This window comes from Lactuca sativa, chromosome 5 (genome assembly GCF_002870075.4).
Source record: "Lactuca sativa cultivar Salinas chromosome 5, Lsat_Salinas_v11, whole genome shotgun sequence".
Taxonomy (NCBI): Eukaryota; Viridiplantae; Streptophyta; class Magnoliopsida; order Asterales; family Asteraceae; genus Lactuca; species Lactuca sativa.
The window spans coordinates 166,921,503-166,936,226 of NC_056627.2; the positions used below are offsets into that span (position 1 = coordinate 166,921,503).

Genomic DNA, 14,724 nt, shown 5'->3' on the forward strand with positions numbered 1-14,724 from the left:
ATTGTAATTGGTCAACTTGGGGCACGAACTCTCATCTTTTAGGAGTTCAAAGCTTGTGGAGCCCAAAGTTCTCCGGGAAGAAAGACCCATTGCCAGTAGACGATGGATTACGGACACTAAGAGTACCCAATGGATAAGCTTCTACCATAAGGGGTCGAAGGTGAGGTTTGCAGCTTACCTTCTAACAGATCGAGCTCATGAATGGTGGGAGGAGGTGGTCATGATTTGGGAGCGTAGTACATTGATGCCATGAAATGGATAGACCTCATTACCATTTTTAGATGTGTTTTCACATGCTACTTAGGTGTAGCAGTTGGCAAGGGATTTTAGGACCTTCTTTAGACGACTGAGACTATTATAAAGATCACCTCTATGTTCAGGGAAAGAGCTTTACTAGTTCTGCAGTATGTTGTGGATGAAGAGATGAAGAAGATGAGATACCACGATATGCTGAGGGATGATATCAGGAAGTTTGTTAGCATCTCAGGATGCAGGACACTGGAGGACATGATTGACAGAGCCCAGGAATAGGAAATTGAGTTGGAGCTTCGGACAAAGCGGAAGTCAACTCCGACTCAAACAACAGAGGGCTCAGCGAAGAAGGCCAAGAATTCTGACTCTCGATCTAGAGGCCACCAAGGTTGGAGCCTTGATAATATTACTAGTTACATTTTTCTTTATAAATGGCATATCTTTTGGGGGCTTTTTTTTTCGATTCACCATAGACCAAAATATGTTTGCAATGACCTGAATAAACCTGACCTTAAATAATTTAGAATTTCTTATATATAAATCAGACTAATTTAGATGTTGAATAAAATTTGGGTAAAAAGACCCATTTATATTGTGCAAGAGTGTTACAAAATTATCCGCACATAAAAAGTTGATATTTGTTGTTTAATCTCTCTTCCTTTAACATTAGTTCATTTATGGTTCCCCAAGATTGTGTTCGGACACATTGTTGTCCCATATATCAAATATCTAACATGAGGAAGATAAATCACAATATCTATCAGATGTCACCTATGGATTCTGACCTTTTTACTCCCTAGATTCAGATACTTCATAGGGACTACCACAACTAATAATATTTTCGCATTTTGTTAAGTGGGTTATATAAGATAAAAGAAAGTAAGCTAAGTGGATGTGGATGGTTCCTGATTAGGTGGAGGTGGCTGAGCCTTAGATGTAGTTGGACGGTTGCTTGGCCTTCCCGGACTATATTTCTTGAACACCCTTTCTTTGTTTTCCTTCCACCATTCTTCCGCCTGCTCTGCCACAAACTTCCTTTTGCTGCCATTTTTTATCAAAACAAAAAAAGGTTATCAAGATCTTGCATAACACTTAAGTTTATACAAGGATATTTATGTCTTTTGCACAACAACATATCAGTCTCTGTCCCACCTTTCTAGGTACAATTTTTGTCCCATTGACATCGGTGCATGTCAAACACAGTACAAAGACTGTTTTGACTTGGTCAAACTTTCTAGGACTATTTTTTATGACTAGGACCAAGAGGGTATTCAAATCTTTTGTACAGAATGTAGATTGAGAGCAAGTCTTTATATCATCTTTAATTTTTCATGAACCCGACATAAAGTATGTATTTTATTGAAAGTAGGCCGCTGTAATAATACAAAAACAAATGAAGAAAACTAAGTACCTGAATCTAACACGCTTAAATATTTTGGTGCCATTTGAGAGCTGAATGAGAGTAACATAAACACCAGGTTCAAATTGTTCAATCAATTCTTTCTTTTCCTCCCTCCTACTTGGATACCTGGGTAATCTCGAGCTGCCTTGTCTGCTTGTTTGACTTGTGGATTCTGTGGTTTGACCAGAAGAAGAAGATCCATTATTCTCATCAGCATACTTTCTGCTTCTGATTCTTTTCGATGAAGTAATGTCTGATTGCAAAAACTCATTCATTTTACAACTTATTGATTTGAATGCTTCATCATCAGATAGTTCTGGAGGCAGCTTCTCCGATAAATCTTTTAGCTGACATATAAAACAACAAGCTCACTAACATTATTACATTACAAAAAAAACATTATTATATTATTACGTTATTGAAAACATTAAATAACACACTAAAACAACAAGCTTCTATGTCAATTGCAATACCACAGCACCGAAAATCTAGGTTGCGTTATAATATAAAAAAAAGAGTAAATTACATTTTAGGTCCTTGAGTGTATCTGATTTTTGCTATTTTAGTCCTCATTTAAAGTACAATGAGTATATTACTATTTTATGATATTAGTAATTACCTGAGATTTGACACATTTGAAGACATCCACAGCAACCAGACACTTAGCACTTTCATCTGAAGCCAAGGCAGCAGACTGTTCAGCCTTAGTTCTCAATTTCAGAATTTCTGCTTCTTGCCGATCAGTCTTCTTCTTTAAAGTTTTCACCTACAATTTCACAAAAAGTATGAAAAAGCCATTGGGCTAAATCGGAAGAAATAGCAAAAATCACTACCTGATTATGTAACTTGGTGACTTCATGATTCAAAAGCTCATTAGACTTCTTCAAACTATCAATCACACCCCTCGAGAACATCGGAGAGCCACTGGTACACGGCGGACTCGGCCGCCTCGCGAAAGGAGAAGCCGGCCTCGCCGCCGACATCGGCTGAGGCGGTGGCTGCGGTGGCGGTAGAAACTGTGGCTGAATCGTCGTGGGGCCAGAAACAGGTCTCAAGGCATTTGAAAGCGCCCCCAATGAACTCGGAAAAGCAATATCCTTCAATTGCTGTGAAGATGGAACTTGCGAACGTCTTAAAGATGAACAATTACCTGATTTTGGTCCATACATAGCGGACATGATTTCAAGATATTTAACTGGTTCGATATTTGGAGACATTAATAGCCTTGAAGTCCGCCCTTGTTGCCCTTGTGCGGGTTGTGTGCTAAATTTCCGGTGAAAAGTGGAGACGTTGTTGTTGTTGTTGTTAATATTCCCGATTTCACCTGATTTCTTTAATTTCGCGTAACAGGAGTCGCAAACACGGTGGGGTTTTCCAGGAATTGGCGCCAATGCGGCTTTTATCGCTTTTCGTGAACTACAACCATGGCAATGAAAATTCCCACAGTTATAACAATTGTGTCTCTTTCGAGTGAATCCAAACGCTTGCTTACATCCCGAACAAACTGATTGATCGGCGCCGGAAACCCATTTGTGGATGCAAATACTCGTGGTGTAACTTGCGCCACAAGAAATGCTTTTCACGTGTCGATCTTTTAACGATTCGACTAAAGTTGGAGTTTTCCGATCTTCGTAGTCCCCATGGCCTAATCTTCCGTTTGCTCCCATTCCCCATGTGAAGATTTCACTTCTTGATGTTAAAACCGCACAATGGTAGGCCCCACATGAAATTTCTTCAACGAATTCGCCGACTAATCCGTCTTGTACTAACGCCGGTTTTTTTCCGTCGGATTGTGGGTTTCCGAGTTGGCCGTACGCCGGACTACCCATGGCGAAGACATGGCCGGAGGTTGTGAGGGCTAACGTCATGGTGTGGCCACATGCTAGTTGATGGAAGTTGTAATCCATAAGAGATGAAATACAAGTTGGTTGTAAGTACGTTGTCTTATCTCCATGACCTAATCGGAATTTATCGCCGTCGCCCCACGTAAACAGCTTCCGGGAAGTCGAAAGTCCGCCTTGTTGATTTGTGACCTCGACAATCGCCGCCGTATGCCATACTCCACACGCGACTTTCAAAGTTTTCAACCCGTTTAACGATTGGACTTCTTTTGGATACTTTACACTTTCCCGATCTCCGTGCCCTAAAACCCCAAACCTTCCATCGCCGAACGTAAATAGCCTCCCGTCGACGGTTGACAGCGCCGTATGCCATGTGCTACACGCGACGGAGAACACCAGAAGTCCTTCCAAAGGACCGGAGACCCGTTTCGGTATCCAATGGCTCGCGTCGGTGCCATGACCGAGGAGACCGGCGTTATGTAACCCATCACCCCAGGTGTATAAATCTCCGGCGTTCGTTATAGCACACGTATGAAACTCACCACACGCGACATAATCGACATTAGTAACGGCGAGAAACTCCACAAGATGTGGCCGGCGGAAGTCTTTTTCCGTTCCGTGGCCGAGCCGGCCGCCGGATTCCTCCCCCCAAGTGAAAACCTCGCCTTGTTTTGTAACAAGGGACAAATGGCGAACGCCACACGCGATTTGTTGGACGTCTATGACTACGTTCGACTCTAGGAGCCTAGGGATGGTGACGTCACTTTTTGATTGGAAAGTGTTTATGGATCCATCGGTGGATGCCACGTCAGACCAAACTTCTCCCCAAACGAAAACGTCTCCTAGCGATTCTATGTCATCGTGGCCAGAATTGTGATTTGAACAACTGGGAGTGCTGGAAACGCTGATTCTGAAACCATCTGCTGCACCACTTGTTCTTAATTGCATGTTTGTGGATCAAGATTTGGCATTTAGAAACTGGTAAATTTAAAAGATTAATTAGAAGGTTGTAAATGTATACACCCAAGAAAACCAAGTATTATAAGCATGCATTAGAGTGTGTAGCAATAGAATTTGTAAAAGTCAGTAATATAATGTAAGAAATAACAACTTACTACTATTATTGGTGTATTATATCATCCTACTTATATTTCTTTCTATTAGAGCATTGTACTTTTGGTTTTTTTCTTCTTATTTAGACATAGTATATTTAGAAATCTACCTAATTATATAGCATTATGTTACGAATTTCTTCTTATAAACGCATAAATTTTAATATTTTACTTTATTGTAGCAATCAAAGTTGGTTTGTATTTGAATTTAGACAGATTACTAGCAAGGCCTAAATACAAGTGGTGACTTAGTTATGTTTTTGTTCAATCCATTTGAATATCAACAACACATATATGAGTGAATGTTTTTTTGAGGAACTCTAATCTTCAATGTAGAACATGTTTTCCTTTTGCTCTTTCCAAAAGATATAAAACAAACCGATTAATTTGTAGGCATATAGCACATATGTAATAATTGCCAATTACTCAATTTTTCTATGTTCTCAAACATATAACATTAAATAGAACTCATTTTCGTGAAAGGATTAAAAATTCATGTGTGTAATGTGTTAAATCCTGAGTGAGAGGAGGAAAAAACAAACCTGCTCAATATCATGCTCCGGATAACCCACAATTAACAGCATCTATCATTCCATCTGAAACCCTTCCAATTGTACCATAAGGATGATATAATCGCAATCCAATCTTCTCCTTCTTCCCGTTTCTTTGGCCTATCGCAAACTTAAATTCTTCAGCAATTGCTTAAAATCTTCGATCCGACATTGGGAATAACAGCGACCATTAATTTTCAGAAGGCCAAAATCGTTATGTAAAATCTGTGCCGATTTAATGCAGAATATTTGCTTAGTTTTGCGGAGATTCAACAAACCAGAATGCGAGAGAACAATAATGGAAGGGGAGAGAGAGGTTGAAGAAGGTATCGAAAGTATAGGGAAACGTTTGCAGCTCAACAAAAATGGAACCGATTTTGGCGCGCTCATTTGGCCCCCTTTTAACTATTTACTGGATATTTGTTGATTAAATCCGCATCATATGTTTTCCTTTATTGTCACATGTTTGTTAAGGAGAAAATTTTGAAGAAATGTTTGTTTATCTTTTTCCTTTTTTTAATTATATGTTTTTGAAATATGAAAATTGGATTAGACCAATTTGAAATTCTTTATTAATCACTCATATATCCATGTTTTTTATTCTTAGATCGATTGAGGCACAAAAGAAAATTCATTATTTATCGGTAAAGGATACATATTGCACAACGATCCCTACTTTCCTCTGAGTCGACCTTCTCTTATTTTACCATTTCATACATGAAAAGTGAAAACTTCCAACTTTCATCTAACCAAAAAGAACATTCAACAAAGCATTCTTCGCTGTTTCTCTCGGACTCGTCGACCTCGGGCTCAAAACAACAGCTTCTTGCCTGTTATACTTCAAACTCTTAGCTTGCTCTCGTGAAATCTCATACGAGTTCACCAAGACCTCTTCGGGCAGTGCCCTCACAAACGAGAAACGTCCGGCCAACTGGCTCGTTATCGCATTGTCATTTGTCTTGAACGCCACCCACTCGCATCCTTCCTCGCCGGCCTTCTTCACCACCGCAAAGTTCTGTGGCACCACGATCAGTTGACCCTCGCGAACCCAGTCGTCAAACACGGCTGACCCATCGTTTTTCACGATTTGCAGACGGCTGCTTCCACTTGTCACGTAGATTACACTGTGGGCGTTTAAGTTGTAGTATGGTGCATGAATAGCATTCTACACGTAAAAATAGCAAGTTATAATACGATTTTAATTCTATATTTCATTTGATTTTAGTTCTTTGAAGACACCATATAGTTTACCTTGTAAAGGATTCCTCTCTCGGCGCTAAGTTGAAGCAAGTCGAGGACAGGGAATTTGTGGCTGTTGAGACTGCTGACGCGTCCGCCACGTGGGTTGTACACGTCGGCATGGGTTGGGTTGGCAAGGTTGGCGCTCAACTGGGCGGAGCATAAGGTTTCATCAAAGCCGTTGGCTCCGCCACCACCACGACGACCACTTTTTCCTCGTGAAGGTGATGATCGTTGGCGTTCTCGTCCTTGTTCTTGCTTTTCTGGGGTGATGACTCTGAAATTATCAGCTTGAACGATGAATCCACGGTTGTCGTTTTGTCCCTTTAGTTGCCTCACAGTCTCGTAGTCAACATTAAACACGTCTTGAAGGATCTGGTCGTCGAAACCATTGAAGATGTTAGAGCCTTCTTGTTCTTGTTGTCCCCTTCTCCGGCCACCTTCAGCACGGTGAGGCTCATCTCGTCTCTTGCCACCCTGTGCGCGGCCTTCTGACGGCACCTCCCACCTGGTTTCCTGGCCGCGCTGTTGTTGGCCACGGCCTCCTTGTTGTCCTTGTTGACTTTGTGAGTTTCCGGCGAGGAAGAATTTCTGATCATAAAAACGTTCATATGAATCTCTAATCACAAAAACGTTTAAGAAATGATGTTAATTAAACAAATTACCCTGAAGGTTCGATCGAGCTGGTTAGCCACATTGCTTGTATCACGAAGAACAATGGTGACTATGGGTCTGTCGCCATCGTTGTAGGTCCAGTGAACTACTCCGGCAGGCAACGCTAATATATCACCTTCTTTGTATCGGTAAACCTTCTGGTGCTTGTCAAAAAACTCTCCTTTTCCACCCTCCGAAGGAAACGATGTCTCAAATGTTTCCGGGCACCCTGGAAGGACAGTTCCCTGAATACCTTCGCCTGTTACATATACATTAGGAAAGTGAATCAGTGACCTTATGTACAAGTTACAATGCACGATGTACAATACAAAGAGTACCTCTGACGACATAGGCAAGCTCCGGTGCACTTGGGTAGTATGGCAAGAGAAGCCCTTTAGGGTTAATAGTATGACGAACTGCTTCTACGCCGGCGCACTCGAGTTCATCGTTCTCCTCGGGGATCCAGAACTCAGACACTCCGGCCTCCGATTCCACAACGCGGTTGGGTTCTCTAGCGGTGATTCTGTCGATCTGGCATTCAGAGAGTCCACTTAGACGTGTCTGTTGTTTCCGGGGTGGCTGTATCTGAGCCAAACCGCCATGAAAGAGCACTAGAAAGCAAAGACCAAGAGAAAGGAGTCGGAAACTCATTGTTGAATTGTGGTGTGAAGTGGCGAAGAGGTTGGGTTTGGATTTATAGTGGGTGTGGAGTGTGAGGATTTGACACGTAATGAAAATGGTGGCAATTTTGTTCTGTTTTAATGTTATGTATAGTGTACACGTTGGATTTTTAGAGGATATATGTGGCGAAAGTGTCCTGAAAATGAAGATGATCCATGTGTTGTCGTATTATCGTGGCTTATGATCCAATGAATCTGGTCGCATAAACAAGTAATACTGATTGAAGATTGAATCGTTAATTCTACATTCTACATGGAATAATAAGAAAAGAGTCGCAAGTATACATCGTTGAAAATTTTAACTGACATTAATAACTAATCTAAAAAGTTAATTAGTGATTAATAAAAAGGAAATGATTTAATAGGGTTGTATACATTAAATTTTTTTTTTTTTGTTTTTTTAATTAAGATTTTGAATATGTATGCATTAAATCCTTACGACCGGATTCGATTCTATAGATTTTGTTAATGTGGAAGCACATGTGGCAGGAATAACAATTAGGTGGCGGCAAGGCCTAGTCAAGGCTTATAAACGGGTGTTTAAACAAGAGAGCAGAAGGAATCATGATTTTGCCCTAGAAGAAGAAGACGAATGTCGACTGGCTCAAGGATCTTCAGCGGTTCAAGCAATTACAAAGTAGATAACAAAGTCATTTGTGATTGTTTACTCCCTATATAAGTTCATACCTTCAAGACCAAAGATAACCCCATAAAGAAATTTAGAGGGTGCCCTAACTCATTGGTAATTACCGATTTTGATTTTATTTGTCCAAATGCATCAATTTTGCATTTAATTTCTCCTTCTTGCCTTCTTGATTGTTGTTTTCATTACTAAAGAAACCAGGAAAAAAGTGTAAAGTTTGGGAATTGATTCATGAAGAACCTGTAAATGTGAAGCCTAATGTAGAAGATACTCTTTTAAAAATTGTAGAGGATGTGCAGTTGTTAGGAAAGAAGTGAAAGAATTGAAGATTATATTTCTTGCAATGGTTGTTGTATTGGTTCTTGTCTTCATTGTTAAGCTTATATATTAGGTTTATGTAATGGTAGAGAGTATATTGGTATTTTGTGTTCATTGTGAAGCGTATGTATTAATGATTATGTAATGGTATGCCACAGCCCCAAACCGAGACGGCGGAAATGTTCGGAGGTGGAGGACGTCATGTACAGTATCACGAAAGTTGCATCATAATAATCAAAGTAAACACAACCATTACATTGAATATATAAGGTATTTACATCTGTTTGATACATAATATGTATGTAGCAAAAGTATAACAAAAGTGTGAAAGACGCGGCTCTATGAACTCCTTTTTCTCAAAAGCCTGCGGGCGTACCTGTCTACTGATTTCCTAAGAATACAAACGATTTTGAAAGTGTATCAACAATTAATTTGGTGAGTTCATAAAAATGTTTTTGTAATGAAAACCTGCCATTGAATATGTGAAAATGTTTGTATGTTTCTCAAGAAAATCCACTATTTTCTTTAGTAATGAAAACTAGTCTTAAACCCTAAGACCAAAATGTGTGTTCGTTACTGTATTCTGTAGTAGTATATGAAAGTGTTAGTTTGTATGCCTGGTTACCACCAGCTGTATTGTATAGTGTTGTTTTGTACGAAACCTTTTGTATGAAAACCCTGGCTACCACCAGTAGTGTATAGTAGTTTTATTATTTAAAATAAAACCATGAGTTTGTATTCCCTGGAATCCTCCAGTATAGTGTGTGGTAGTTCTATTAATTAAAATAAAACTATTAAAGAATTAAATATTGTAAACAAATGGTTAGTTTATACCTTTGTGAGTTTGGTATAACCATGCTTGATATGACCTAGTGACCTCTACGACGTTCTTCAGGCGTCAGAACGGTATGATATTTGTCACCCCAGGCATGCTTGCCTAACTGTAGCTAGCAGTTCAGATGTGTGATTGTCAGTCCCTGTAGATCTACACACAAATCTCATGATCTCCCTCCAAGAGACTCTGGTTATATTTTGGTAGGATTTAGTTCCGCACTCCAAAGGGTACAATTGAAGTAGTGTCTCACAACCATGTATTAACTAGTTTACGTGTAGTGTTGTAGCATTCTCTTGTACTTGAAACTATATGTATGACTTGTAGAGTAAAAAATAATTATAATTAAATAATTATTTAGTATTGTACTCTTGTATTCAGAAAATAATATTGTATACCATACACTATATCTATCATACTTTATATGTTTGTTAATGAATAAGCTCTTGAATTGGTAAAACCGTGTGTTGAAATCCCAAACTATACCTATTATAGTTTGCATGTATGTTATGTACTCGATTCACGTATTGTACTGAAAACTTTGCAATTATGGTTGTATGTTGAAAACATCCCTTATGCTTAGCATGTTACAAAAGGGATAAAATATCTAAATATTTTATAAAATGTAGTGATCTCTTGGTTGTATTAATTGCATAAGTTTTAATTTTGTTGAAATCCTTTGTATAAGAACACAAAAATTATTTGTATTTTGCTTGTATTCCCCCCTGAAAACGTTAAAAATAGTTAAAGTGTAGGGGTATGAACTCACAGTTGGTTATGTGCACGTGCTTGATAGCGAAACTGGAAAGATGACCTCGAGTTGGAGTACGCGGAATTAACGGTATCCTAATGATAATTAAACACATGATTGTATTTAAATTAGAGAAACCATTAATTAAAGTGTTAGAAAACACTTGTTTTTGTGTTAGGAATATTACCAAGACTTGTTTGAAGTGAGAAAGGAGGGTTTTCGGCCAAGGTTCTCGGTTCAAAGCAGTTTTCGGATGCAAATTGGGTTTTCGGCCGAACACACGTTTTCGGCCGAAATCAGGGTTTAGTTCTGCTTGTGTTTTCGGCCCTTGAAGATATGAAGGTTGTTCTTGGTGTTCTTTGTGTTCTTGAGGAAAAACTTGAAGATTTGAAGAATCCTTCTTGAAGATGAGGGTGTTCTTGGATGATCATTGGGAGAGAACTGAGAGAGTTTTCGGGTGGAAATAGTGAAAAATGAACAAGGTTTTAGATGAAAACCTATATATCGGTTGGGTATTCGGCTGGAGATGGGTTCTTGACCGAGAACTATTTTTGGCCAGAGGTTTTCGGCCGAAAACGAGGGTTGTACGAGTTATTTGCTGTTTTTCGAGGGAAAACTTGATTTTTTGAGTGATTTTGGTTCCGACACTTATATAAATTTTATTTACATAATTTAAATGGTTTTCTAACCCTTACGAGCCTAACGGAATAAATAAAATTCGACATTTTATTTAACGAAAATTGACTTTTGTTGACTGAAAAAGTGTCGAGTTGTCACATCATCCCCCGATAGAGGGAATTTCGTCCCGAAATTTTACTCATATAATACAATTATGGACTAGGAAAAAGATGCGGGTACTTCTGCTGCATTTGTTCTTCTTGCTCCCAAGAGAATTCAGGTCCCTGCTTGGCATTCCAGTGAACCTTCACTATCGGTATGCGACTTTGTTTCGTTCATTTGACTTCCCGATCCATGATTTCGATTGGTTCTTCCATGAAGTTAAGATTCTCGTTGATCTTGATTTCATCGAGCAGGATCACAAGGGTTTCGTCGGATAAACACTTTTTAAGATTTGACATGTGGAAGACGGGATGTATGTTGTTAAGTTCAAGTTCTTGTGGCAACCGAAGTTTGTAGGCTACCGCCGGGGGGGGGGGGGGATCCTAGCGACGATCTCGAATGGCCCAATTTATCTTGGATTTAGCTTTCTGCGCTTTCCGAAGCATATCATGCCCTACCAGGGTGCGACCTTCAACAGAACACGGTCACCAACCTGTAATTCCAAGGGTTTTTGTCTTTTGTCAATGTATCTCTTTTTTCTATATTTGGAGGCTTTTAGTCGTTCTCAGATTATCGAATGATTTCTGGGCCAATGAGAGTGTTGTTGGGGACTTTTCCCTTAGCTAACTGCATGTCACCTACTTCAGCCCTGATGGGTTTTGGACATAAGAACTTTACCTATGTGCACATACAACCCTAAAGCTTGGATCTAGGTTTCACTAATTGAACATGCAACATATCCAAGACTTTCATGGCTAGATCTAATGTAAACTAACAATTGAAACATATGAAAACAAATCTAGAATAATACCTTGATTTACTTGCTTGAAAACCTTCTTCTTCTTGGAGCTTAGAGTCACAAATGTCACTCCTCTAATGGCTTACAAACACCAACTAGCAAGAAGATGATTTGAGAGAGATGAGGAAGAGCGAAATCGGCTCTAGGGTTACTCCAATCACAAGGGTGGCCGCTTTCCTCAACCCTATGGATCTATTTATACTATGAGCTCCTAGGGTTTCACCTTAAAACCCTAATTGGATAACTTAGCCTCACAGCAATCCAAATCCTCTTCTAGATAGGGCCTTGGACGATTTCTAGGTTATCCACATCCCTAAAATCGTCCAACCCATATCCATAAGGGTTCTTGGCTCAAAATACAACTTTCACACATTTGACAGTTTATACCCCTTTATTCAATTAATCTCTTTAAGTCAATTAATTAATTCCTAATTAATTTATGACTTATATTAATCAAATAATATTATTATTATTTTAACATATTATTCTTATAATACATTAATAATAATATCTCTTCTCTCTAAATCACCCTATCAAGTTGCTATGGTGAAGGCAACCCAAAAGGACCATGCAAAATCGGGTCAAGTACTTACCAAATATAGTTATAGCCTTAGACACTAATCCAACAAGCCCAACACAGAGGGGATCTGCACTTACGACCATAGAGGGCTTCGAATGGAGCAGCCTTGATACTGGTGTGGCAGATGTTGTTATAGGAAAACTCGACCAAGGGCAAACGGGTGTCCCACGACTTGCCAAAATCAATAACACATGCTCTCAGCATGTCTTCCAACGTTTGAATGGTTCTCTTACTTTGCATATCAGTTTGTGGATGGTAATTTGTGCTCATATCCAACTTAGTTCCAAGAGCTGTCTGTAGTGACTGCCAAAATCTTGAGGTGAATCTGCTATCTCTATCGGAGATAATGAATACAGTCACACTGTGCAGTTGTACTATCTCTTGGATGTAGGTTCGGGTCAGTCTCTCCATCTCGTATGTTTCTTTGATTGGCAGGAAGTGGGCAGACTTGGTCAGCCTGTCGACGATTACCCAGATAGTGTCATGGCCACTCAGGTATTTTTGGCTGTTGGAGTAATCCTGAGGGCTTATGATATTCTACCTTGACCTTGGCGCAAGTTAGGCACTTGCCCATGTAGGTAGCAATCTCATATTTCATGCATGTTTGGCCACCAATAGAGTTTCTTGAGATTTAGATACATCATTTCTGAACCTGAGTGAACGGAGTATCGATTTTTGTGGGCTTCATTCATGACAACCTCCTTGTAACCTCCGAACTTTGGGGTCCAGATACGGTTCATGAAATAACGGACTCTGTCTCCATTGATCTCAAAGTTCTTCTCCATTCCTCGCAGAGTTTCACCTGCCACATTTTTGGGCTTTAAGGCTTCCAGCTAAGCCTCTTTGATCTGGTTGGATAGGTGGGAATGGATCGTCATGGTTAGTGCCTTCACTCTACAACCTGAATACTCTTTTTGGCTGAGGGCATCCGCTACTACATTGGCTTTTCCAGGATGATAGTGTATCTCACACTCATAGTCATTTGGTAGCTCTACCCATCACCGCTTTCTCATGTTAAGCTCCTTCTTATAAAAAATGTGCTGAAGGATTTTGTGGTCGGTGAAGATAGTGCATTTGGTAGCATAAAGGTAATGTCTCCAGATTTTTAGGGCAAAGACCACTGCTCCCAACTCCAGACCGTGAGTTGTGTAGTTGACTACGTGTGCCTTCAGCTGTATCGAGGCATAAGCAATAACTTTTCCTTGCTGCATAAGCACAAAACCTAGCCCCTAGTTGGATGCATCGTAGTAGACAATGAAGTCCTCCGTCCCTTCTGGAAGATACAAGATAGGTGCGCTGCATAGGGCCTGCTTCAATGTTTGGAACACAGTGTCCTGCTTTTCTCCCCAACTAAAGGTTACACCCTTCTGATCCAGGGCGGTAAGAGGCTTAGCAATCCTGGAGAAGTTCTGAATGAATCTGTGATAGTAGCCAACGCAAGAATTGTCGGATTTCCGTGGGCGTCTTCGGTGCTGACCAATTCTCAATTGCATTAATTTTGGAAGGGTCCACATGTATGCCTTCCTTGCTAAGCATATGACGGAGGAAAGTTACCTTTCTTATCCAAAATTCACATTTTGAGAATTTTGCATATAGTTTCTCCCCCCCCCCCCCCTTAAAGTTCCTAGAACTTGCTTCAAGTGTTGTCTATGCTCTTCCTCGCTTCGTGAATAGACGAGGATATCATCTATGAATACTATCACGAACTTGTCTAGGAAGGGGCGACACACCCAATTCATCAGATCCATGAATTGTGACATCCCCATTTTCATGGTCAGAAAAGACTGATTTTGTTTATGCTTTATAAAAATCAGATTACCTCTTTTAATAAAAATGTTGCAGAATTTGTTCTCAGTAAAACATGATAAATACGTTATCAAAGCATTTCCGAAGAAAAGTATTTTTATTTATTTTGAAACATTTGAGATCTCATCGTCAATACATAAACATAACCATAAACAAAACTTACATTCATTATCACTAGTGATTTATATCTCCTTAATCTCTTAGTGTAATGTGACTTCATATCAACACATGTGATATAAATAAACTGAGTGGGTCAGGTTGGGAAACCTAGTAAGTACATTGGGTTTTTAACCCACAATAAATAAGTTTATTAACTTTATCAAACCAAACAAACCCGATTACCCGTTCTCGTTATCCACACTTTACATCCCTAAAACATCTAACACACGGGACCTAGTCTAAGGACTTCCATCGGGTGACAACACATGCTTCGGGGGTTCCTCAGCAATTCATGTCGAATAAGGAAACCATGTGGGGGATGGAG

General features: G+C 39.7%; 2 protein-coding genes across 2 annotated transcripts; both read right to left on the bottom strand.

Moving 5' to 3' along the window:
- Positions 1 to 832: 832 nt before the first annotated feature.
- On the bottom strand, positions 833 to 5,634 carry LOC111919438 (PH, RCC1 and FYVE domains-containing protein 1). Its single transcript, XM_052764365.1, has 5 exons — positions 5,150 to 5,634; positions 2,488 to 4,473; positions 2,274 to 2,420; positions 1,664 to 2,001; positions 833 to 1,293 (listed from the first exon to the last, which is right to left on the bottom strand). Exons 2-5 carry the CDS (start codon positions 4,441 to 4,443, stop codon positions 1,137 to 1,139), a joined length of 2,598 nt encoding a protein of 865 aa, XP_052620325.1. The 5' UTR covers positions 4,444 to 4,473; positions 5,150 to 5,634; the 3' UTR covers positions 833 to 1,136.
- Positions 5,635 to 5,770: 136 nt separating this feature from the next.
- On the bottom strand, positions 5,771 to 7,723 carry LOC111919437 (11S globulin seed storage protein 1). The gene is made up of 4 exons (XM_023914997.3): positions 7,390 to 7,723; positions 7,063 to 7,310; positions 6,410 to 6,988; positions 5,771 to 6,323 (listed from the first exon to the last, which is right to left on the bottom strand). The coding sequence occupies exons 1-4, from the start codon at positions 7,700 to 7,702 to the stop codon at positions 5,904 to 5,906; spliced, it is 1,560 nt and encodes a 519-aa protein (XP_023770765.1). The 5' UTR covers positions 7,703 to 7,723; the 3' UTR covers positions 5,771 to 5,903.
- Between the last annotated feature and the right edge of the window lie 7,001 nt (positions 7,724 to 14,724).

What these genes read in the sequence shown, in the direction of transcription:
- LOC111919438 (XM_052764365.1), bottom strand. Translation starts at nt 4,443, where the DNA reads ATGCAATTAAGAACAAGTGGTGCAGCAGATGGTTTCAGAATCAGCGTT. An exon ending in TCAAATGTGTCAAATCTCAG is followed by an intron (nt 2,002 to 2,273) that starts GTAATTACTAAT and finishes TTTATATGTCAG; the next exon opens with CTAAAAGATTTATCGGAGAA. An exon ending in TTTAAGCGTGTTAGATTCAG is followed by an intron (nt 1,294 to 1,663) that starts GTACTTAGTTTT and finishes AAAAAATGGCAG; the next exon opens with CAAAAGGAAGTTTGTGGCAG.
- LOC111919437 (XM_023914997.3), bottom strand. Translation starts at nt 7,702, where the DNA reads ATGAGTTTCCGACTCCTTTCTCTTGGTCTTTGCTTTCTAGTGCTCTTT. An exon ending in AGCTCGATCGAACCTTCAGG is followed by an intron (nt 6,989 to 7,062) that starts GTAATTTGTTTA and finishes TTTTATGATCAG; the next exon opens with AAATTCTTCCTCGCCGGAAA. An exon ending in AGAGAGGAATCCTTTACAAG is followed by an intron (nt 6,324 to 6,409) that starts GTAAACTATATG and finishes TTTTACGTGTAG; the next exon opens with AATGCTATTCATGCACCATA.